This window comes from Rana temporaria, chromosome 2, assembly GCF_905171775.1.
Source record: "Rana temporaria chromosome 2, aRanTem1.1, whole genome shotgun sequence".
Lineage (NCBI taxonomy): Eukaryota > Metazoa > Chordata > Amphibia > Anura > Ranidae > Rana > Rana temporaria.
The window spans coordinates 126,952,539-126,978,905 of NC_053490.1; the positions used below are offsets into that span (position 1 = coordinate 126,952,539).

General features: G+C 41.0%; 1 protein-coding gene across 1 annotated transcript in view; it reads right to left on the reverse strand.

The window, feature by feature from the left end:
• The window catches only part of LRP1 (LDL receptor related protein 1), a 447,299-nt gene that overhangs the window by 218,312 nt on the left and 202,620 nt on the right, over positions 1–26,367 (reverse strand). The window contains exons 7-9 of the mRNA XM_040340947.1: positions 20,955–21,117; positions 4,212–4,434; positions 832–1,021 (exon numbers count right to left, since the gene is read on the reverse strand). Of these exons, the coding sequence (XP_040196881.1) occupies positions 832–1,021; positions 4,212–4,434; positions 20,955–21,117 (576 nt within the window). The remainder of the gene's footprint in view (positions 1–831; positions 1,022–4,211; positions 4,435–20,954; positions 21,118–26,367) is intronic.

The following is a 26,367-nucleotide window of genomic DNA, read 5'->3' on the forward strand; positions in this document are numbered from 1 at the left end:
ATGTCTGCACAGTGTCCTGTAACCTTGAGCCCCCCCTTACTATCAGGAAAAAGAGATGCATGGTCACATTACAGAAACCTTTATCCTAGTAAAACCCTTGTGTTATAAACTGTATCAAGTGCAATGTATTCTGTGCATGAAGGTAGAAAACCCTGTGCCACATAATCCTCCCCTTATATTTACTTGAGCCCAATTTCAATCCAGCACTGTGCATGATAGCTTTCTCCCTCCTCAATGGACAGATTGATAGCAGTGGGAGCCATTGATGCTAGACACATTTTAACCCAGTAGAGGCCAGTGGTGCAGGATATAGGATGATGCAGTGCCAGTGTGCTTTTTAAAAGCAACGCACGATACTTCACTTGCTGTTAATATTCAACACTGCCTATGCATAGAGGTCGCTGTAAGGCCTTTATTGCTACATTTCTTATGTCATAACTCTCTAGTCATTGCCAGAGTAGTGCAATTGTGTAAAAAATGAATTTTACCTTTAAAATTTTGTCCATGAACAGAAAGCTTGCACAGATATGACATTTTTATACCTTCTTCTCTTGAATGGCTGGATTTATTTTCTTTCTGTTTGCAGGTGTGAGTATGCCACAATCTCCATCAGCTCAGTGTAGTGGACAGAACTGCCTGCATCAGCATAGGCCAATAGAGGAGGTCACAAGCTGATGTGAAGTCAGTAGTGTAAGGCATACACTGGATTAGGAAGGTCAGTGGAGCCAGGTGTGCCCAAATTGTTTAACAGTTTATCTATCAGGTATGCTGGAAATGTATGCTCAACTATATAACTCACAGAATATGAATCAGACCTTTTACATGTCTTACCAGTTGGCTGCCTGCGTTGGTGGTAAATGTGTAATGCTCCACCTTTGTCGACCCTGGTCACCACTTGATGCTCCGAACTGTTGAAGCGATTAACACGAATCACACTAGTTTTCTGCTGGGCATTGGCATGATCGGTATTTGTAGCATATAAATAATTCTCAAAAACTGTAAGGCCATACAAATGTTCAATCTAGGAATGAAAAAAAAAAAAAAAACACCTGTTAAAATAATGCAATGCCACTATACCTGTACTTACTGGGACTCATTTACCAACTGTCCTAGAGCAACCAATTTAAATTCTTATTAATTAAATTCTTATTAAGGCACACACTAGGCCATTGAAATAACATACACACAAACACACTACAAGCACTGGTATGCTGCAATGCCATTATGCACATTTCCAATACACAAACATTGCACTGCACCACACCACTGCACCGGTAAATGCACCACAACATACTGCAATTGTGAGAGAGGACCCTCATGCCTCGTACACACAACCATTTTTCTTGGCAGGAAAAAAAAAAAAAAAAAAAGTTTTTCCAGACGTGATTCCTCTCCAGCCTGACTTGCATACACACGTTCATGCAAAAAAAAGTCTGACCAAAGTGCGGTGACGTACAACACGTATGACGGGACTATAAAGGGGAAGTTCCTTTCAAATGGTGCCACCCTTTGGGCTGCATATTTGATTCTGAGCATGCGTGTTTTTTCCCCTCGGAAAAGCTTACACATGACCGTTTTTCGCGACGAAAAAAAACTGACGGGAAACACGATGAGAAAAAAAAAAAGAGAGCTGGTTTAAAAAAATTTGCGAGCAGTTTCCTCATCGTGAAAAACAGTCGTGTTTTAGGCATTAAAAACTTTCATTCTTCAGTAGATATAATCCAGTGCAGATTTGAATCAGATACATTTTTTGAGGCAACCCAAAATAATGTTATTCTTGACAATCTGCTAAAAGAGTTCCTGCATAGGCTAAATAATGTATTATGCCATATGGGAATAGAGTTTAAGTAGAAAGATGAGGCATTTGATCTATGTCATGTGCTGTGAGTCAGATGAAGCTACGCCATAAACAGCGAAACTAGTCGGCGTTACATCCGACTGTCCGGCCGTCTTGCAGACCTCTCTCCCTTGGTCTGCATGATCCTTCCATAGTGGTACTGCAAGGCATTTGGAATACGGAGAGACAAACCTCTGTAGGGAAAGGAACAGTGGCTTATGCAGAGTGTACAGCAGTGCTCAGTTTGCATGTGGATCCAGGCCTGAACTACGGTATTAACCGCATCGGAAGGACCACTTTTGAAGCAAACTATTTCACCTGCTATATGTAATCACCAGATTACCTGACGTCCAGGCGCGGCACATCTACAGCCCCTGAAGTGTACTCCAGGCACTACACTATATGTGCCACGGACATATCTATGAAACCACCTACCCAGGGTAACTTGAGTGACAGCAGTGATAACAAGCTACAATCAAGTAACGGTAATGTACCCCACATGAGACTTTGTCTCTCTATGAAATTATTTAATTGATGTATCTCTGCAACTCTGCTAATGTGAGCCGGCAAAACCTAAATTACAACGTATCATTAAAGATGTTTATTCCTGAATAGAGACTTAAAAGAGCAGCATTGTATGGCTTTTTGCTGAACTATACCGCTATTAAGCTGTGGCAATACAGCTCCCATTCAGGATCAACTGTCCCACAACGGCTGCAGCCCAGCAAATGTCCACCTTTCTCTGTCTCTCCCCTATCCCTTTCTCTTCTCTGTATCATTATTGCTCGAGTACCCAGGAGGTTAAGAGGGATTACCTATCTCCACTATTTAACTCTATATTGTTAATACACATACTGGGGATTTCCCCTTGAGAGATAGATATCCCTCTTTCCATTCATTGACGTCCGGATGGTCTTTTAAATGTGTTTTGTTATAATGTGTGTCTAGAATGTGTATGTCTATGTATTGACCTGACCAAAAGCCCCATCGGTTCAGGTCTTGCTATAATTGTATTTAGCCCCCCCCTGCGAAATATATTTTCCTCATATCATGTGCTATTTAACTTAATAAATATTCTAATTTTTTGATTAACTATCTAGTCATTGTATTTGCAATAGTCCCTCTTGTTTTCAGTCCTCTATGATTGAAAAGCCTTTTCTACATATGGGAATAGACTTGCAGCATTACTACCCCCAGTGGTGAGGTCACAGCTTGATTACTAGCATTAAAAGAAAAGTACAGGATTAAAAAAAAAAAAAAAGGTGGATGTCTTCCACTGACCTAGCCTGGACCGGCTCTATGACATTAGCTGACAGTGGGCTTTAGCCCACTGTTGGCTAAAACCATCTGAGAACAAACTACACTGCTGTGATCCATAGGGAAAGTTTTCAAAGCTTTGGCCATACTTCTACTTTAATTGATGGGTCATCCTACTCAATTCAGGTTTTGCTAGAAGATGAAGAGTTAAAAAAAAATGCAGGGACATATATTGTGGGACCCCAACAGTGCCAGGGGCCAAGTGCCAAGAAACCTGCACTGGTTCCTTTGGGTCACTGGGTGTCCCCTGATCGGCGCAATACATCTTGCTGGCGTCTGTTGAGATTTACCCCCGTTCCTAGCATTCCTGAAGCTTCCGGTCGGGTGATCCCTGTGTGTTGTTTTGGACACCTTGGAGTGCCCGAATCCCCCTTCCCCCACAGCTACTTCATACTTCAGACAGAGGGGAAACATTTGACAGGTAAGGACACATGCAGGAGGCATGTATAGCCTTATAGATCGGCACTATGGCAGTAGTTTAGAAAGAAATGAGAGTGGGTTTACATCCACTTTAAACTTTTTTTTTTAACACCTATACTTTGCATTGAGTCACTGCATGACCTAATACACATAGTTATCCCATGTGTCACACATCCTTTACGTATATACTGTTTAGCGCATACCTCAAAGTCCCAACCTTTCCTCTTTTGCAACCAATAGGGATGTAGACTCTAGCCCCTATGCTCTGTGCGCCCCATTCAAAGTCCCAACCCCTCTCTCTTTAGATAAAGAAAACTCATTCCCGTTGTAATTCACTCTGGAAGCAACATAAGAAAGGTTGAGTTCTGTAATTAAAGGGTTAAAAAAAAAGCAGTGTGTGATATTAAACCATGGCAACCAAATCAACTTTCTGCAGGACAGAGTGTGCCAATTAACAACAATTTTCAATTTGAGCATTTACATTTCTGAATGGTTATGGGCTACTGCATGCCAATTAATTTTGCTCTGTGATATTAAATGTGCAAAACCATTGAAGACAATTAAGAACAACTTACACCTGAAATTAATTAACAAAAAAATTGAATGTAAAAAGAAGCTCATGTACATAGTTACTTACTAGCAGCCCCTGAATGATGGTGTGTCTGTTCTTGCCTTCATAGTCTACCACTTCAATGTAGTCCAGGTAAGCGTCCGCCCAGTAAACCAAACGATTCACTAGATCCAAGGTGATCCCATGTGGGAAGACAATTTTGCTGTCTACTAGCTTGGTCCTGTCCTGGCCGTCCATATCGCATCTCTCAACTTTGGGGATTTGTCCATAATCCGTAAAGAAAACTTTCCTGTAAAAGTGGTTTTAAGGTTAATAAGGTTAAAGATAATAAACAATTTTGCTAATGCAAGATCTCTTTACTCACACAGAAGACCAATTAGATCACTTGTTATTACAGCACCCACTAGATTTTTGTGGACCCGCAAGAATCTATGCACATCACAATATAAACAAATGAAGTATGGTGTAAACTTCCTGTGCAGGGCTCAAGTCCTGCGGGAACGCGTGGGAACGGCATCCCTGCACTTTTTTCACAGCAGGAACGCAGTTCCCTTTGCAGGACTAGAGCAGCCGAGAGCAGCCGAGCCGTCCGAGCCAATCCTTCACTAAGAAGCGATGCCCAGCTCGAGTCACTGTCAGGGGCAGGCGAACCTTAGTAATCCTTTATGTTACTGGCTGCTTCCTGTATATGGATTCATCGGGTAGTGTGCGGGTATTCTGTCACTTCCTCGATGCCGCAATGTCTCCTGGGAGCTTTTGTCATTGTTCCCAGGAGACATTGCGGAGGTCTACTGTGAGTTATCGCGGGATTTAGAAAGAACTTGCATAAAGTTATTAAAGATAACAAAGGATTACTAAGGTTCAGTGAACTCGGGAAAAAAAAAAAACATGCGGTTTAGTAGTTATGCATATGAGCGTATAATTTTTTTTTTTTGGTGGGGGAGTGGATCTTGGGTGGGAGTTCCCACACTTTTTTCCCCAGGACTTGACCCCTGTTCCTGTGTCATACAATCTTAATGGACAATTTAGTCCCAACAAAGACCTATTTAGTGTCACTGTGATCTTTATCCTACTACATCGGAAAAGAAGTTCAAGATCAAAAAAATGTAAATCCCCAAAAACTCATACATGAGAAGAAGAGATCCGGTAGAGTTAAAGGCACCCTTAATGGTTTGACTACTGTCCAAGCTTTTTAGGTTATCAAACTGTATGTAATGTAAATATTACAATATATATAGTGGAAGGAAGAAATTGTGAGTAGTTGGCCAATATCAACTGCATGATGCATACAAAAAATAGGAAGAGGCAACAAAAATTATTGTGTGCACACTGAAAACTTATTTAGACCACAGGTTCTCCAACCAATGAAGTTTTCCTCAGGGGATCCTTCTGCCAGGTTTAAGGGAGGGGTATATAGAAAAAAGGAAAAAAAGAACATTTCCAACAGAAATTCTTCAAAGAAGGGAGGGGTATTCCTGCTTGTTTATGTGAACCTGTACCTGCCTACTGCTAGGAAAAGAAACCAGCATACTGGCTAGCTCCATCGGTGCACTCCCCCACATTCCCATCTGCAAACGCAGCCCCAAGAAAATGATAGTTCTTCCAGATGAAGGGCATACAAGGATGCGCCCCCCCCCCCTCCATTTATTGTTTAGGGTCTGACCAAGACCCACTCAGTCACATGGGAGTAGAGCATTCTTGGGCCCAAAAAAGGTTTTCAGCTTTTAAAAAGTTCTAACTTTAAAATTACAAACACTAAGGGCTAGATTCAGATAGATTTTGTCGGGCGTAGCGTATCTCAGATACACTACACTACAGTAAGTTAGAGCAGCACAAAGAAGTTGTGCTGTAACTTGCGGCGGCGCAGTGTAACTGGGCCGGCGTAAGCCCGCCTAATTCAAAATAGGCTGGGCGCATGCGCCGTCCGTGGACGTATCCCAGTGTGCATTGCTCCAAAGTACGCCGCAAGGACTTATTGGTTTTGATGTGAACGTAAATTACGTCCAGCCCCATTCACGGACGACTGATGTCCATACTTAACATTGGCTGCGCCATCTTTTTGGTGGTTTATCTTTACTCCTGAAAACCCCTTACGTAAACTGCGTATCTTACATGCGACGGGCGAGCGTACGTTCGTGAATAGGCATATCTACGTCATTTACATATTCTCGCATAAATCGACGTACACGCCCCTAGCGACGGCGTAGGAGACTTACGCCGGTCGTATCTTAGCAACATTTAAGCGTATCTCAGTTTGAGCATACGCTTAAAGTTGCGACGGCGCGGATTCGGACTTACGACGGCGTATCTACTGATACGCCCGTCGTAAGTCTTTATGAATCTGGCCCTAAATATCAAGTATACCACATCTCCATTTTTTTTTCTCTCCCATGCAAGCTCCCAATCCACCACCAATAGTGTAGTGGAAGCAGTGCCTGTTATTTCTGGTCACATACTGTGCTCTATGCATACTATCATTCTCAGAGCATACTTTTACAGCTACCCAGCTGCGTCCCCATTTGAAGATTTCCCCTCTGGGGTCGTTTGTTTCTGAATCGGCGTAAATACTAATTTGCATATTCCTCGTGTAAACATACAGAAGCGCCACCTAGCGGCCAGCCAGAAAATGCAGCCTAAGATACGACGGTGTAAGACACTTACACCTGTCGGATCTTAGGAATATCTATGCGTAACTGATTCTCTGAATCAGGCGCATAGATACGACCTCCCGCACTCAGAGATACGACGGCGTATAAGGAGATACACCGTCGTATCTCTTTTCTGAATCCGGCCCACAGTCTTTACTTTATATCGGCTAAAGATTTAAATGTATTTATTTCTTTTACCGGGTCACTTTAAACTACATTTGGAAATGTAGGCAAATATTATATAATGTCCTCAAAAAGTCACATTGTAAATCATTAAACTATAGAGGTCCAAGTCCAAAAGTACTAAAGAAAGTGCATTATTAGAACAGCTGTCAGACCTGGCAACTAGCATTTTCAACAATGATGATCTTTGAGTTTCTCTCACGACAGGATGATGTCAAAAAAGTTGAGAAACCCTAGTTACGTACAAGATATCACTACCAGTTTGCACTCTTTACACCTTATTAATTATTGATGAGCATGGAAAATTTCTTTTTTTTCAAGTCTTTATCATGCAGAAGACAAGACATCATTTTCTTCAGCTGCTATTAATTACATGCACATTAGCGTAATTGCAATTCATCACAGAATCACTAATACATTTTAAGTGAATAGTAATACATGATTTTAATTAAGGAGAAAACACCATGTCACAGTGGTGACTGCACACCACACACAGACACAGATAAAAAGCTGCTACACTAAGAACACTGGCTATAGAGCCAGGGCCCTCCAGCTATTACTACAAGTCCCATAACCATAAGGCATTGTAAGGCTGACTTGTTGCAAGCATAATTTCCAAAGGACAGGCGTGAAGGAACTTGTAGTTCCACAACAGCTGGAAGGCCGCAGGTTGAGCACCCATGCTTTAGCAATAAGCAATGCTTTTTACCAGCCAATTTTAGTCACTACTTTTTGCACAGCGAGGCCTCAGTTACACTTGCAAATAGGAGAGGGTAAAAACACACAACTGAGACACTTTACCTTGCCAAACTGCTCCCCTTTAAGCTGCAAAGGCAGCGAATGGGAGTGTTCACATGGCACGCCTGTAAGGATTTGCATCGTGGCACAGAAAAAATGATACCCACTGACATGCTTGGCTGGCAGTACACAATGAACACATCCCATTCATCTGAATGGGTCCACAATGCTATGGTGGTGATGTGGTCTTTAAGGGGTTAAAACAGGCTGTGAAGAGGCAAAATAGTGCCACCTCACAGACTGTCAAACACCCTCTGGAGAGTGATCCAATGCAAATTGATCATCAGAGGGCACCACAAGGGTAAACGAGTTCTAATGTGTGCATTCAATTTTTCCATATGCACAAGGCTCTATAGAGTTTACTTTTTACACCATCATATATGCAGACAGTGAGCAGGGACATGTGACTGTAAACATATTTCATGCAAGACCATGCTGTAGACAATAATGGGGACAGGGTTAGTTTCTAATTAGGCTGGCCATGAAGGGTGGAGGAATTCTCCCCACTGTGCTATTGTATTCCTCATTGTTCGAATACACTGATCAGCGCTGCAGACGCTGATTAAATGAAATGTATCTAACTGTTTTAGTTCCCCCTTTTCTGTGTAGTTGGACCATAGGTATCAAAGTGGAGTGGAGAGGAGTTCAGGAATTCGGAGTGTGGAGCTGAGAAGTGGGGAGAAATAAGTAAGGGCCCTTTCACACGTATGGACAGTATGTCCGTATTTTATCCATCCGTTTTCAGATGAAATACGGACATACATATATCATTATGGGATAGCGGGTGTCAGTGGATGAACATCCGCTGACACCCGATCTCATCGGTCCCCGCTATGGTCCGATTCTGCAGACGGAGGAAAATCCTATTTTTTCATCCGTCTGCAGAGCAGATCAGGTGAACACGGACAGACGGTCCGTGTTCATCTGTTCCCCCCAATAGGGGAGAGCGGATATCTGACAGGGCGGTCCCAGGGCGGTCCCTGCAACAGAGCGATCCCCACTGAGCAAGCGGATAAGAACGGTACAGATACTCACAGGATCCGTTCGTGGGAAAGGGCCCTAAATGCATGCATGATTGTAAAACGTTTTTTTTACTATTAAACAAAATACAAATATGGTATACTTACCTGCTCCGATTCTCCTCTTCTGGTGGTCCCCCGCCGGCACTCATGGTTTTGCGTGTTTGCCATGAACACCGGTGGGGGACCCCCCAAGAGGAGGATCAGAGCAGGCAAGTATAACATGTTTGTTTTTTTGTTTAAAGTAATAAAAAAATGCTTTACAGTCATGCATGCATTTACGCTCATTGGGATATACGCATCATTAGGGTTAATTTTTTTTGCCAAGTCCTAATAGAAAAAATCCAGCGTATTTGGGCCATAAATTCATACGCCCAAAGCTAATAACAAGCAATGATAACAAGATTTTCCACATTTTCTTTGTTTTACTATTCTTTTACAACTGAAATAACTAGCATGTGTAACAGCTTATCAACTGCCGAGATATAGATTAGCCAAACTGGGGGAATTGTTTTAATGAGTTGGTAGATGAAGAAATGTGCATTGTGAGAAGACGCAGTAAAGCAAAACCATTGTGTAGCACTATGAAGCAGACCCATTGTTTGCAATGAGCAATATGGCTGCCCCACGTACATACAGTATATAATTACCAACCACACAAAAGAACAAAGGATTGTAAAACCTGTATAGACATTGACATTAAGTTATGCATGTACATCAAAATCGCACTATACCCAACCAAATCGCATGCTCAGTATCCGGCTTGCTTTATAACCCTAGGAATGCAGTCATATTACATGGACCACCACTTCCGCATCAGTATAATTACACATTAAACAATGTACACTACACTACCCAATCCTAGCTTACTCTGCCTTACTAGTTCAAATACATTTTAAATTACAAGCACATTTAACTTTAATAAAAACATAAATCCCTGAGATTAAATGCAGAGTTAGCAGATCTAACTAATTGCTGAAAGCATAAATAAAACCATTCTCCATCTGTGACTAAAGTGTATGACTGAAATCAATGAATATAAAAGAGGCTGTAATAATTGGTAAGGAGGCTGGAAAAAAAGGTCACAAACAATGCTCAGTCAAGTGAGAAATGTATCAGTGTGATGTGCAAGGCTGGTCTATCCCATCAGCAGTCAATCGGAGATGGCACTGTAATCCATTATTATTACTGGCCTTGACGTAGTCTTCCCCAGTCACTGAATGTCAGAGAGAAACAAATCAAGGACTTATATGTAGTTATATTTTTATGGGGATTATAATATAACTGTATGCCTCCTAAACAAATATTTTTTCTTTGTTTTACCTATCCATCAGCCAGATAAATATAACTGTACTGGAAATGAAAAAAAAAATCGAATCCAAACACTCATATATGATTTAGATTGCCAATATCAATATGTCCAACTCTTAGGTTTTGTTAAATCCCCCTGTAATAATATGCAAATACCTGTTAATCCTGACAGAAATACTAGTAAATAGGCACTTCCTTCAATTAGGGTGACAATGCTCTGCCTATCCCACTGAAATCACAGACATGTCACTTCTACGTCTTTTAAAGCTGCTTAGATGCTATGTTGCGATGTAAGGAGGTGTGGCTAAAGCGGTTTTCCCTGCTGCTATTTTTTCACTGTATTATCCGGCCTTGGATAGCCACACATATGCCGGGTAGACACAGCCAAATGTCGGGAGACAACGGCCAAGAAGAAAAGAAACGCTGACATTCGGCCCGTGTGTATGTCAGTCTGTCCAACAAAAGTTTGCCTGGCTTCTGTCATATGCGACCGACTCCCGATCAGCATCCTCAGCCAATGTCAGAGAGCATTGATCGGAGTGTTCTTGGAGGGTGGCATCCCCCTGTCAGAACACAACAGCTCAGCGGGGGGAGATCGCTGAACTAACCTCGCATGGTTGGCCGAGTTATACAAAAACAAAAACGAATCATGTGTACCAATAGCTTCCCCCACAAAAAACTTGCTAGAAGCCCCGCAGGTCTAATAGATAGAGATTTTGCAGGACCTTGTACTTTACTATGTAAATCAGGTACAAACCTGCTAGGATCCCTCCACTACAAACATAAAATACTATTTATTTTCTTGTAACAGGATAGTTTGCAATGCAAAGAAACTATTGATCCATCTGATGATATGAAAAACAAAATGGTACGTTTTGAATGGACTTTAAAATGATTATTGGGATAATGCTTCTGCACAGCAACTAGTTTTAGAGAAAACATCTCTCAACCATGTATACCCTTTTCAGACCCTAAGTATGCAGGCTCAGATGCCTGTATACATAGATGTGCCTAAGCCTGGTTGCCCAAGCCTGGTTGGGTGGTGCCATCTGTGGGTAATGTTCCTCCTCACCACCATCAACGTCATCTCTTCCACTATGCGCTCTTTCAAAATCGTTCTACTGCAAGGTAGTCTTCCCGGTCACGATTTCAGACCGACAACGGTGAGAGCCAGTGGTGCGGGGGATGGTCTATGTGGACAGCTTTACCCCGAATGCCTGCATACTTAGATGTGCCTCTTAATCATCAACCACGTGAGTTGCTAAATGCTGTACCTTCATTAAATGTAACCATATTGCTACACTTAGAGGTGCCTCTATTCTATTTTATACTATGTAGCTCCTGATGGATTTTTCTTCTAATCCCCTTGTGGAGGATTCCATTTGTGGATGGACATTTTTTGGCTACACAACTTATCACGTTGCTTTAATCTTTTTAAAGGACTATAAACTGAAGGACTTATGAATAAATGGTTGTGGAATCATTTGAGTTTCCATTATTTCTTATGGGGAAATTCACTTTGATATACAAGTCCAGGAAGAGGACACGGCAGTGGTGGTTGGAACAATCATCAATTCCCGACTTGACTACGCCAACTCCCTCTACTGAAGTATCAGGACAACACTGGATGCAAAAAGCGCCTTGAGGCGATTTAGTTCACATTTGTTAGAGCTATAAAAGTTACTCACTCACTCTATAAGTGCTTTGGATTACAAGCATGTGTCCAGAACAAATTGTGCTTGCAATCCAAGGTTTTACTGTATTTGCAAAGTATTCTACTAATCCAAAGACTGTATACATTGAAGTTAATGGGTTATAAGAATATGTCCAGGCTTACTTCTGAGCTTAAAGTGTTGCTAAACCCATGACCCTGTATTCACTATATCTGGTCTCCCACAGTACGCAGAACATGGAAATGCAATTATTTTAATAAATATAAACTGCTATTTACCTATTCTCATAAGCAGTACATAGCAGTCTTGTGACTTAGTGTCCGGCTGAGCACTGGTAAAGCTTGTAGGAGGAGTTTTCATTCTCCTCTGATTGTCCTATGAGACTGCATGGTCTCAGATGCTGCTCCAAGGCTCTGTACTACCGTGTTTCCCTGAAAATAAGACCTACCCCGAAAATAAGACCTAGCGTTATTTTCCAGGAGTGCTGCAATATAAGCCCTACCCTGAAAATAAGCCCTAGTTTAAAATGTTTGTAACATCCTATAATCCACTCTATTACAGTAGTATATAATGTACAATGTGTGCGTTTCTGTAATATAAATGCAGGGAAGAGAGCTCCGGCGGGTCACAGAAGCGCTGAACGAAGGTATTTGGCACAATTATATTAAAGAAACACACACATTATACATTATATACTACTGTAATAGAGTGAATTATAGGATTTTACAAGCATTTTAACTCCGTTCACACTGGGGATTCCTGTCAGGCAGGGAGAGAGTGGGGGAGAAAAGACAGCACATTATATGGCAAGACCTACCCCGAAAAAAAGCTCTACTGTGTATTTTGTTGCCAAAATTAATATAAGACCCAGGCTTATTTTCGGGGAAACACGGTATGAGCAGATGGATTGGGGATGGTAAAAGATGGGGAGGATCAGAGAAGACAGGGTCAAACAGTCTTTGTACACAAAGCGCAGGATTAACCCATAGGTTCCACAGTGATTATAACAAGCATGCTTTACTGCATATACAGACTGATTTTACTGTTGTGGATTTGGGAACACGAACATCCAAGCTTAGCATATAGATGTTAATAGCGACACCATTCCTATCACATACGCTATCTGAACATTATTTAAAGAAGTGAAAGCTACAAGAGCTTGTCCACAAAATACACCAGAGAGATTCTAGACAGCAAGCAGAAGATATACCATATAGCCATCAACCATTCACCTCACACCTCCATTGACTACTGCTACATAGTTTATTAGCCCTTATTTCAGCATAACTGTTACCAAAGCATTTATAATTGTCTGTGTGTTCCAGACTAACCAGTATAATAATAATACTAATAAAAAAAAAAAGGATTGTATTGCTAACAGAAGAAAACAAATACGGGAATTGAAGAACAACGAGGACAAAACTGTTCATATTTACTCTGGACAATAAACAGAAAACTAAATACACATCAAAGGGCATGAAGTGCAAACAGCAAAACTAATAAGGTTAACCATTCAGAAAGTGGATGGAGCACTGACAAAAACTGGTAGTGGATACTGGACCAAAGGAACCAGATGTTTTTGTTGAGAAACACTGACGCATCTCTAATTTATCCAGATTTGAGAAATTCAGGATGTTGTGACATGTTGTGGCTTTAGAAAACCAAATATGTTGTACTTTCAACTGTGCTCCAAGTAATTGAAGAAAACAAGAACATTTTTTGATATTTTACTAAATAACACAAATATATTCCTTGGTAGCAGCATTACTCTAAAGTTTAGCTAGATTACATTCTAAAAACACCACATCTGACTTTAAAATAGACAGACATGTTAATAATTTTTTTTTAGCAGGATCATGCAATTAAAGAATAACTAAAGGTAAACTTTTTATTTTATTTTATGGATAGCGTGGAGAAGGATTAGAACACCGGTCAAGTCTTTTTTGTTGTCTGTGACCCCGTTGGAGGGATTCACCCTCTCCATTTGTCTTGTTTACAATTATCACCAAGAATGAAAGTGAAATTTTAACACCAGAACAGGAATAGAGGGGGAATCTTCAAATAGGGACACTGGTTTTAGTTACAACCAAAATTCCCTCACATTTGAAGGAGTTCCCTTTAACTTCCTGTTTTGGCTATAGGACAAGACGTGAAATCTCCCCAATGGTACACAGATGGTAAACAAAATGTTCAGGAGTTCGAACTTCTCTTACTCTATTGAAAATGAAAAAAAAGTTTTGCCTTTAGTTCTAACTTTAACGTCCACTACTAGCTGGTGTTATCCAACCACGACAACAATTTTGTCACATGCATAATAGTAAACTTTTTGTTTCAAGCAAGGAACAGCTCAAATGTAGTGTGTGCACCTCATCATTGTGTGTAGCCCGCACTGTTCTTGCAAAGCCCTATTGGACAAAAAGGCTCATCAACTAAAAAATATGAATGGTAAGAAACAGACCATTTTCTCCGAAATAAAATCATGATTTACATACTAGAGCACTGAGAGTTTAGGGATCATAAGAACTTTCATTAGGGCGGTGAGAGGTACATGAAGGTACATTATTGTTACCAAGACAAAAACTAAGGTGACCCAAAATTCCACAGTTGAGTTCAGGGGTGAGGGGGAAATCTTCAAATTTGAACACTTCTTCCTATGACACCAGTTAAAGGAGGGGCATTCCATCAATTTATGAAGATTTCTTCTGACTTCTGACTTCCTGTTGTGTCTAACCTTTTCCCAACTTTTTTTCTACTCTCGCTAAACCTCCACTGGCACCCACACAGCAGAAAGTGTTAGCTGTCAAATATCATGTAGTCCTTTCGTTTGTAAAGTGTGATCCAACTTTTTTAGTCAACAACTTGGCCGTGTTACCCATGTCTCCAGTCTTCTAAGCCTCAAAATAGGCTAGTGAGGATACCCATTGATGGGTCAGCAGTGAGGCAGGTGGCCGTTGGGCCAAACTCTCAACCAGAGAAGCCAGGGGGGTATTTTTAGAAGACCAACTTAGGACTTGGGCACCTAGGGTGCAGAATAGGGCTATAAACCTTAAATTAAGGAAACTGGAGGCGCCCACTAGTGCCAGTGGTGACTTGGGGTTTTATTTTTTTTACATTTTAGATGTATAGCACACAAAGTAAATACAATTATTATTTCTGTGAAAAAAATGTACTATGTTAAAGACCAGAAACACCTCAGCATTTAGGATTCAAAATTCACACAGGTATGATGCCATAATGGGACCCCGATTATATTATTCTCCAAGTAAGATTGTTTGCATGGTGTCGGCTTTGTGCAATATTCCAGCAAATGCTTTAAAATGTGAACACGTGAGTGACTGTGGCTGAAACATTAGATCGGAGATCCTCTGGAGTGTACATCAATGAGTTCGACTGTGTGTACTCCAAAAAATGGATGTATAATATGTCATCTGTTTACAAATATAGCAAGTACATAAATAACTGGAAAAACAAAATAGAGGTAACTATAAAACTACCTTCATTATACCAAAAGGTGGCTTCCAGTTACAAAAAAATTCCAACAGCTCAACAATTCTGACTCTCATGTAGGTCATTCTTCTTTCACCTAAGGCAAGGTCTGACATCTCATCATATGGAACATTTCCTCAAACCACAGAGTTCTTGGCTGTGATCACTGACCAAACTTAACTACTCAGCACAACCGGCCAACAAACTCAAACAAGAAATTGCTAGAGAAGGTCATTTGGTATTGTTGATCTAGGATTGCTTAATATATTTTAATTGCTCAATATCATTATAGGGAGATCAGCACAAAAACACACACTCACATGAGAGTGATGTTTCAGGGCATTTTTTTTATAAAGGAAAAAAAATCATATTACTGCTTTTCATTGCCTTATTTTAAGTTATCGGGTTGTAAAATTAGTAGTAGGAGCATGCACCTAAACACAGCTGTGTCAATTTGTTTTGCTACATACTTGAGAATGATCTTATTAATTCACTTGGAGTCAAAGTCAAAGATTTCCAAACTTTAAATTAATATCCTGGATAACTTGTATATTGTTTCTTATTCCTTAAAACTGGAAAATCTTGAGGAAGCAAATAACATTGTAAAATTATATCAAGAGGATGTGCTTTTTTACATAAAGAAGAACTGGACACTACACAGCACTCTGTTCTCAGTACAGCCAGGCTTCCCCCTGCTGCTGCAGCTGTCAAACAGTTTTCTTCAAACAGGGTAGTTTTGAATCTGGGTGGTGGAGCCTGATGGGCATTCACAGGCACCAATTCAGCATCAGGTCTGCTCCCCACGAACCGAAAATATCTCTGTTGAATGAAGACGTGAAACATTTTAGGGAAGATCTTATGTACCCACATTAACAAGTACCTGTGCTCCATGGTTCACAGAGACCAGGGCATAAGGCCAGGGACAATGTCCGGAAATTTGTCCATCTGATCACCCTACTGCAACAACACAAAATCCCTGGTTTTCTCCTTTTGCTTGACATATATAAAGCCTTTGACACCCTCTCGTGGGACTATTTGCCATATGTGCTACAGCGTTGGGGTTCTGGAAACTCGATCCTTTCGTGGCTGCAGCCCTCTATTCAAATCCTTCTGCCTCAGTCTGCCATGCTGGATGCCTCTCTCCCTCCTTTTCCATCTCAAGAGGATTGAGGCAAGGATGCGCCTTGTCCATGGGGTCCTTTTTATTCCTGCCCTTGAATCGCTGGCTATTGCTTTTAGACCCCATCATTAATGGCATTTCCTATGCGGGAGAATGCTATAAACTGAACATGTTTGCGAACGATGCTCTACTGACCCTCAACAACCTCCAGGACCTTCTGGCCCATTTTGCAGCCGTTTCTGGTCTCCAAATTACTCCGCACAAAACAACTGCCCTGAACATCCTGGAATCCCTAGCCTCACAGCTCCAATTTTCCTTCCCTATTTGGGAATTTGACCCCCTCTTATGCTTTCCTTTTCTCTGCCAACCTCTATCTGCTTTTGCGCACTATTACCGCTCTCATGGTGATTTACCACTTGAATCCTGGATCAGCTGTATTTACGCAGTCAAGATGACCATCCTCCCAAATATTCTTTACTACTTTCAGACTATACCTGTCCAGGTCCCTGCTTTCTATTTCCAGAACAGACTCCCCTACATCATCTAGGCATACAAGTGCCCCAGGGTCTCCTGCTCTACAATATATGCTCATAGGTTGCGAGGCGGGATGGGCATTCCAGACTCTGCAAAATATTATCAAGCAGCCCAAATCTCCTAACACTTCATTTGGCGTATAGCATCCCACTCCGGGTTCACCTGGAGGTGCCCAACTGTGTGTCGGTCCCCATCTCTGCCTTGCTGTGGCTACCCCCTAAACTACAACCCCCTAATGTCAGCCCCCTCATGACACAAAGTCTAAGATTAACGGACTCAATACGGAACTCCAGCAAAAGCCCATGTCTCCATTCCTATAGCTACTCCCTCTTCTGATTAACCCCATGTTTCCACCTGGCTCAGAACAACACATGTATTCTTGTGGTGACCCACAAAGCTCCGCCAGCCGAATTCTCAATACGAGTACTTCATATAAACCATTTGCAGACAGCAGGTTGTATTATCTGAAAACGATCTTTCAGCAGTCGAGCTAAAAATTTACATGAATGACATCTACCTCCAAGTCTACCCAGAGACAGGACCAACTAAAAGGAAAAGTATAGTGTATTTTCAGTTTGGTAATATTACGGTGTTTTCCCTGAAATAATTTTTGCTAAGACTTCTACATGCTTATTTTTAAATAATTTTAGTTTTTGTATTAAACAAAGAGATTGTATATTAGTCATTAAAGAAAATCCCCATGGATCACTGTCAATCTTCCTCTGTTTAACAATTCTTCATATAAAAAAGAAAATACGCCACAGACGAAGTTCATGGTTTACAATGAGTAGACCAACTTCTAGGCTTGCATTAGGAGATAAAGCAATAAAGCCTAATTTTGTGGCACTGCAAAGCAAGAAGCAGAGTATGTATAAATAGTAAGACAACACATTGTCCCCTCTATACAAACATAAAATTGCAAATGAAAGAAGTTGTAAAGGCATTAAAAAACCTGTGTGAGTAGCAGCCTCCCCAGCCACCTTTAATTACTTATCCAAGCCTCATCTCTCTCCAGCGATATCCACGATTGTCTAAGCTGTCCGGGATGCTCCTCCTGATTGACAGACACAGCAGTGGAACCATTGGTCTCCGCGGCTGTCAATTAATGTCAACTAGCCAATCAGGAGAGAGAGGGGGCATGACCGGGGCCAGGTCAGGGGCCGTGCCTGAATGGATATATGAAGCGCTTACTCAGCTCCGGTGCCCCCATAGCAAGCTGCTTGCTGTGGGGGCACTCGACAGGAGGAAGGGGCCAGGAGCAGCAAAGAGGGACCTGAGAAGAGGAGGATCCAGGCTGCTCTGTGCAAAACCAACTGCACAGAGGAGGCAAGTATAACACGTTTGTCTTTTGTTTTTTAAACAAGACTTTACAAATCACTTTAAAGGGTTCCGCGTCTTCCCACAGGGATGTAGTCCCAAGGGAGGGGGGCGAGCAAGCTGACTAAACCCCAAGCCAGAACGACTCGGACGATGGGGGGAAGCTTACTGAGGAGGAACAGGAAGTGAGAAATTCAGACAATAAAAAAAAACATTTAGAAGGGAAATTGAAGGAAAATTTAAGTGAACCAACAATGCACTAGCTTAAAGGAATCTATTTTGACAATAAAAAACAAACCTTTACAACCCCTTTAAGCATCATTTTTTTTTCATTAAAGGGGTTGTAAAAGTACAATTTTTTTTCCTAAATAGCTTCCTTTACCTTAGTGCAGTCCCCCTTCACTTACCTCTTCCTTCTATTTTGCTTTTAAATGTCCTTATTTCTTCTGAGAAATCCTCTCTTCCTGTTCTTCTGTCTGTAACTCCACACAGTAATGCAAGGCTTTCTCCCTGGTGTGGAGTGTCGTGCTCGCCCCCTCCTGTAGTCCAAGGAAGAGGGGCGAGCACGACACTCCATGGATGAGCGAGTTCGGGGTGGAGAAACTTGACTGGCCTGCACAGAGTCCTAATCTCAACCCAACAGAACACCTTTGGGTTGAATTAGAGCAGAGTCTGCGAGCGAGGCCTTCTCGTTTACATAAGTGCCTGACCTCACAAATGCGCTTCTGGAAGAATGGTCAAACATTCCCATAGACACACTCCTAAACCTTGTGGACAGCCTTCCCAGAAGAGTCAAAGTTGTTATAGCTGCAAAGGGTGGGCTAACTCAATATTGAACTCTATGGAGTAAGACTGGGTAGCCATTAAAGTTCATGTAAAGGCAGGTGTCACAATACTTTTGACAATAAAGTGTGCGTGTGTATATATTTGGTATACTCTGGCAGAAATTGTGAAATTTGGCATTGATATTGAAAATGTGACTGTTTATGCCAAAATAGTGTATTTTATTTAAGAATAGAGGTCAGATGAAACCATTAATTATCATATAGTTGGCTCGTTTTTAAATAACAGAAATCACTCAAATGGCCCTGATAAAAAGTTTACATACCCTGAAACGTCTGGCCTTGGTAGACACACAAAGGTTAAAATGGCAATTAAAAGGTTAATATCCCACATCTGTATCTTTTTAAAATCTGCAATTAGTATCTGTGTATAAATTGTTAATGCACTGAGCATGCTCCGTACTGAGCCATGGGAAGCAGAAAAAAAGTCAAAAGATCTGCACAACAAGGTTTGGGGTGGAGGAACTTGACTGACCTGCACAGTCCTGATCTCAAGCCAACAGAACACCTTTGGGATGAATTAGAGAAGAGTCTGCGATATAAAAGTAATCTTTATAGTCTTCTTTATAAAGTAATGGAACTTTATAATGAAGTAAAGGATATAAAAAGATATCCAAAGCCTTGAAAATGCCCGTCAGTACTGTTTAATCACTTATTAAGAAGTGTAAAATTCAGGGATCTCTTGAAACCAAACCAAGGTCAGGTAGACCAAGAAAGATTGTTGTCACAATTGCCAGAAGAATTGTTCAGGATACAAAGAAAAACCCACAGAAAACCTCAGGAGAATACAGGCTGCTCTGGAAAAAGTGTGGTTGCTTCAAGGAGCACAGTACACCAACACACACACACACACACATATATACACACATACATATACACACACATATATACACACACATACATACATATACACACACATACATACATATACACACACAAATATTATATACACACACACACACACATGAATACAGAGCCTGCTTGGATTGGAGTAACAACGTCTGCCAATGCGAGCAGGCTGCATACATTAGCATGCTCGGATTGGCTTTGAGAGTCAGAGAGGCGTGGGCTGATAATGTTACAGCCTCTGCCAATCCAAGCAGGCTTTGTATTCATTAATAGAATACATCACTTGCCATGATTGGCTCCAGCTCCAGCAAGAAGGAAGAAGAATATGGCTCCAGAAGGAAGAAAAATGAAGCGTTGGAAGCCTTGGAAGGGGGGTCATCTTATACGGTGAGTACAGGTAAAAAAAATCATAAAAAAAATGTAAAATTAGGGGGTCGTCTTATACGCCCGGTTGCCTTCTACTACACGGGCAAATACGGTATATATATATACATAGACATACATACATACATACACACACACACACAAATATTATATATATATATATATATATATATATATATACACACACACACACACACTCATACGTACAGTCAGAGCTTTTTTTCTCAGATAATAGGTGCAGGAACTCAACCACGACCCCGTTCAGATTTCACAAACAGTAGAAGGGTCTTAAAGGGGCATTAAATACCAGGATTGCATTACATACAGAGTGCAGAGTTCAAGGGGGTTGCACACAGAGTGCAGAGCTGTTGCTTGTAAACACAGAAACCAGACTTCTGTGTTTACAAGTGATTGTGGTGAGCAGGCACCAAAGGGTCTGAGCCAGAGGTGGTGGAACGGAGTTCCCCCTAAAAAAAAAAAACTGCGTACAGTATATACACGTGCACAGATTTACCTTTCTTTTTAAAAATAATACGGTCGTCATTTTTATAAAATTGCATAATACACTGATTTCACATTGTGGGATAAATAATCATAGCACATTTTACAAGATACTTTTTTATCTTAAATATGTCCTAGTCTTACCCCATGGTTGGATCCAAAGCAATTCCCTTGGGATTATATAGTTCTCTGTCAAGAAGGGTAACGCAGGTGTCGCCATTTTTGTTGCAGACAAATATCCGGTCATCGATGTCATCCACAAAGTAGAAGTTGCCTGTTAGCCAGTCTATGGCCATCTGTTCAACATCTGAAAGATGAAAACAAAAATAGCTTGACATCCAATATAGAACTGTGCTAGGTTGCATGGCACACATGCTAACACACTGTCCTTGGTATACAGTCAGAGAATCCGCAAGGAGTCATACATATTTCCTATAGCATAATGTCAACTTGATACTCGCATCAATCTACACTGCAATCTGCCACAAAGTATGCTCTGTTACAGGCATACCACAGGATCAGGAAGGAAATACCAATTCCCATAAACACACACAGAGGTTTAAAGAACCAGACATTCATAAGTAGTGTTGAGCAGAATATGCCATATTCGATTTCGCGATATATCTCGAATATATATTCGAATATTCGAGATATATTCGCTAAATTCGAATACTCGTGATATTTTATCGAAAGTAAATGATTGCGATTTTTCGCTATTGCGAATGCGAAAATAATTGCGATTTTTTGATAACTGCGGTAGGAGCACTCTGATTGGCTCAGAATATTCGTGATATTTTATCGAAATATCGCAACATGCGAATGCGATATTTATTGCGCAATTTCGAGAAATGCTGGAGGAGCGCTCTGATTGGCTCAGAATATTCGTGATATTTTATCGAAATATCGCAACATGCGAATGCGATATTTATTGCGCAATTTCGAGAAATGCTGGAGGAGCGCTCTGATTGGCTCAGAATATTCGTGATATTTTATCGAAATATCGCAACATGCGAATGCGATATTTATTGCGCAATTTCGAGAAATGCTGGAGGAGCGCTCTGATTGGCTCAGAATATTCGTGATATTTTATCGAAATATCGCAACATGCGAATGCGATATTTATTGCGCAATTTCGAGAAATGCTGTAGGAGCACTCTGATTGGCTCAGAATATTCGTGATATTTTACAATACAAAATAATTGCGAATATTCGGCAAATGCGGAAGGAGCACTCTGATTGGCTCAGAATATTCTTGATATTTTACAATACAAAATAATTGCGAATATTCGGCAAATGCAGAAGGAGCACTCTGATTGGCTCAGAATATTCTTGATATTTTACAATACAAAATAATTGCGAATATTCGACAAATGCGGAAGGAGCACTCTGATTGGCTCAGAATATTCGTGATATTTTACAATAGAAAATAAAAAGTGTTTTGCATTGGTGGTGATTCTTTACTCTATCCATCTGTCACAGCCGTTTGTCAATCAAACACCTTGAAGATTGAACACGTTCATGCTGCATGCTTTGGACTTTTTTTCACTTCACATATCAAAGACATTTTTATGAAAGATTATTTTTCTATTATTGGGACTATATTTCTTTATATATTTGTTTCACTGTGTATTTCACAAGTTATTTGCGCTTGCTTATTTTATAATTTGCCCACATGTCTTGTCACTAGACATATTTTTTATTCTTGTAGAGCGACTCCATTTTCTGTCTTGTATTAATTTATGTTGTATAACATTTTTGAGTTGCTGCTGTATTCTCCCCTTTTTTTAAGGTATGCGCAATTTTTTCCTTCTTACAAAAAATAATAATATCAAACATACAAATATTCATAACATACACATACACAAAGCCCCCCCCTTTTGCATCAGAGACAATCAGAGTTCTCCTACCACAGTTATCGAAAATTCGCAATCATTTTCGCATTCGCAATAGCGAAAAATCGCAATTTTTTTTTTTTCAATTTGGCAACATAAAAGGATCGCCTCAGCTTAGCTACTCGGCCCAGGGTCTCTAATCATACCAGCAATGCTTTTAGACGTCGATAGGATGTGATCTGTTTTATAAATCAAATTGAAAAAATGCGAATATTCGGAATTGCGAATATTCACCGTGAAATTCGAAATATAGCGCGATTTCTCGAATATGCTATATTCGAGTCGAATATTCGCAATGCGAATATTCGTGAGCAACACTATTCATAAGGTCATGGGATAGGCATAAAGATATATTATGTATAAATATATATTCCACTACTTTCAACAGTAGACTTTTCATTATATGTGTTAATTCAAAAATCATTAAAGGGATTTAGTCGCATCCTGATGTTTCATCCTTCAGCCATTATGACACTGCTGTGTCCTGTAGTGTCCTAAGACTGGACCATATACCGCAATCATTCTAAAATGTTTAAGTTACTAGGGACTAGTTGGTGGTAATTGGGCTGGCTTACAAGAGGTGGAGATCATAGGAAGAATAGTATCTATTAGGGTTGTCCAGATACCGATACCAGTATCGGTATCGGGACCGATACCGAGTATTTGCAGGAGTACTCGTACTCGCGCAAATACCCCCGATACCTAAATAGAATACTTTCCCCCCCCTTCCCCCCCCGCCGCTGCCGCCGCATCGAGGGACATGGCTAGAGGGACATTGCTGCATATGTGAGGGACATGGCTAGAGGGACATTGCTGCATATGTGAGGGACATGGCTGCATATGTGAGGGACATGGCTAGAGGGACATGGCTGCATATGTGAGGGACATGGCTAGAGGGACATTGCTGCATATGTGAGGGACATGGCTAGAGGGACATTGCTGCATATGTGAGGGACATGGCTAGAGGGACATTGCTGCATATGTGAGGGACATGGCTAGAGGGACATTGCTGCATATGTGAGGGACATGGCTAGAGGGACATGGCTGCATATATGAGGGACATGGCTAGGAGGGACATGGCTGCATATGTGAGGAACATGGCTGCATATGTGAGGGACATGGCTACATATGTGAGGGACATGGCTAGAGGGACATTGCTGCATATGTGAGGGACATGGCTAGAGGGACATGGCTGCATATATGAGGGACATGGCTAGGAGGGACATGGCTGCATATGTGAGGGACATGGCTGCATATGTGAGGGACATGGCTAGAGGGACATGGCTGCATATGTGAGGGACATGGCTAGGAGGGACATGGCTGCATATGTGAGGGACATGGCTAGAGGGACATGGCTGCATATGTGAGGGACATGGCTGCATATGTGAGGGACATGGCTGCATATGTGAGGGACATGGCTGCATATGTGAGGGACATGGCTAGAGGGACATGGCTGCATATATGAGGGACATGGCTGCATATGGGGGGGACATGGCTGCATTTGGGGACACATTTAAAAAAAGTATCGGTATTCAGTATCGGCGACTACTTGAAAAAAAGTATCGGTACTTGTACTCGGTCCTAAAAAAGTGGTATCGGGACAACCCTAGTATCTATACACACACACACACACACCTACATAGTCACAAACTCCCCATGCCTGTAAGGGAGTCTTTTTTTTTTTATACTTGAGGGCAAAATGGAGCATTGGAGGAACAAAAGGAAGGCTGGCATAATAATGAAACCTGCGCTTGGCCCTGCACAGGCAAAGCACAGGCTCACTCTAATGTAATTGGGATCGTACACAACACACATACACCTTTCTTGTGTCTGGAAGAATTATTTTCATAGTATAGAACTTCATTGCGTTTGCATTTTTCAATAGAGAATATATCTACCATTTCTGCACATGATCTTTTGTATAAAAAGAACATTTATTAGAAAGACCGCTTAAAAGTCTAGTAAGCCATGTGATTCCTGTGGGTAGAGATTTAGGGACGACAATATAGTTATTTGTTGACATCTTGCAAAAGGGACAACTGTGAAAAAAGCATCAAAAGCTGCCAATTTTTTTACAGAATTAAAAATACTATTCTATCTGTATTTAAAGGGTAATTAAAAGATAACTCCACTTTCTTGGGAAAATAATTGGCAAATAAAAAAATTCAATATAGCGTATACAATTGTGACACAAGTCATTGTAATTGAAGGGAATTAAAATTGCCTTTCATTTTTATTCCTGACACACTTCATTTTCTGTAAAATGCAAAGCAATCTGGCTACCTGGAGGTGTTCTGTAAGATTATGTACATAACGCCCCCATGAATTGTCATTTCCTGCTCGTGTGATCTTCCCAGCAAAATATTAAATTTTTGATAAGATAATGGCAAAATTAAATCACGTCTAAAGAGATGCAGCAGCGGATTTATAATTATAAAACCACTCCCATACAGATTCACTTTGCACATGGACAGCTATTTCTTTAGAACAAAAGGTAGGAACCTGCATACACCTTTGTTTAAATCCATGCAATTTACACAGATCAACCAGAAGGGAATGTTTTTTCTTAATAAAAATATTACTCTTTAGGACTGAAAGTATTGTATATTCCCAATATACAATCAGAAATACAATACAATATCTGCCAATTATTAACTTTTACTCCATTCCACAATGCACTATAGTTTGGGTAAAACAGGCTATATGTAAAGTCGCCTTTAGAGTTCATTATTTGGGCTACTATAAGCAAGTTAAATGCATGCTGGGAAATATTGCTCCTCTGGGTCTTTAAGGCTCCATTCACACTTGTGCGACTTTTCATGCAACTTTGGACATCAAAGTTGCATGACAAGTCGTTCCCCATGTTTTCCAATGAAAACCATTCATATATGCGCAACTTAAAGTGACACTAAAAAGGTAAACAAACGTGGCATACCTCCACTGTGCAGTTAGTTTTGCACAAAGTGGCCCCGATACTCCTGTTCTGGGGTCCCCTGGCGGCTCTTGAGGCTCCTCCCCGCAATAGATAACCCCCTCTGGGAAGCGCTCTCCCGAGGTGGTTACCTTGTAGGCGCACTCCCGTGTCCATACAGTCGGTAATCCTGGCCGACAAGTGTATAACTCGGCCCCGTCCCCAGCACCCGCGCCATTAAATTTGATTGAAAGCAGCGGGAACCAATGGCTGCGCTGCTATCAATCTATCCCCTGACACAGGGGATAGCAGCAGCTGAAAATTTGCGTCGGAGAGGGGGAGATTAGAAATAGATAAGCAGGGAGCTGGTCAATTCACAGTACAGCTCTGCATGTTCCTTCGTTCCTCTGCCTATGAGGAGGGGGTGGGGGAAGCCTTTCCTCCAATGAGCTTGCACACAGCCCAGATTCCATACCCACTCCTGGAAGAGGAAGAAAGTTTAACATGAAGTGCACTTTCCAAAAAGTGTAGAAAGGGAAAGACAGTAGATATACATGTAAAAAGATTTGGAAACAAAAAAACTGCGCTAGACAAAACTACAAAAGGCTGCAGACAGACGTGTGATACACAAAACAATCAGAAAAACAAATAAAGCTGTGCCAAGAAATGTACCAATTATGGGGAATGACCCTTATAATTATAAGGGTCATTCCCCATGTAAAAAGATTTGTTTTATCTCTGTGTATCATCTGAG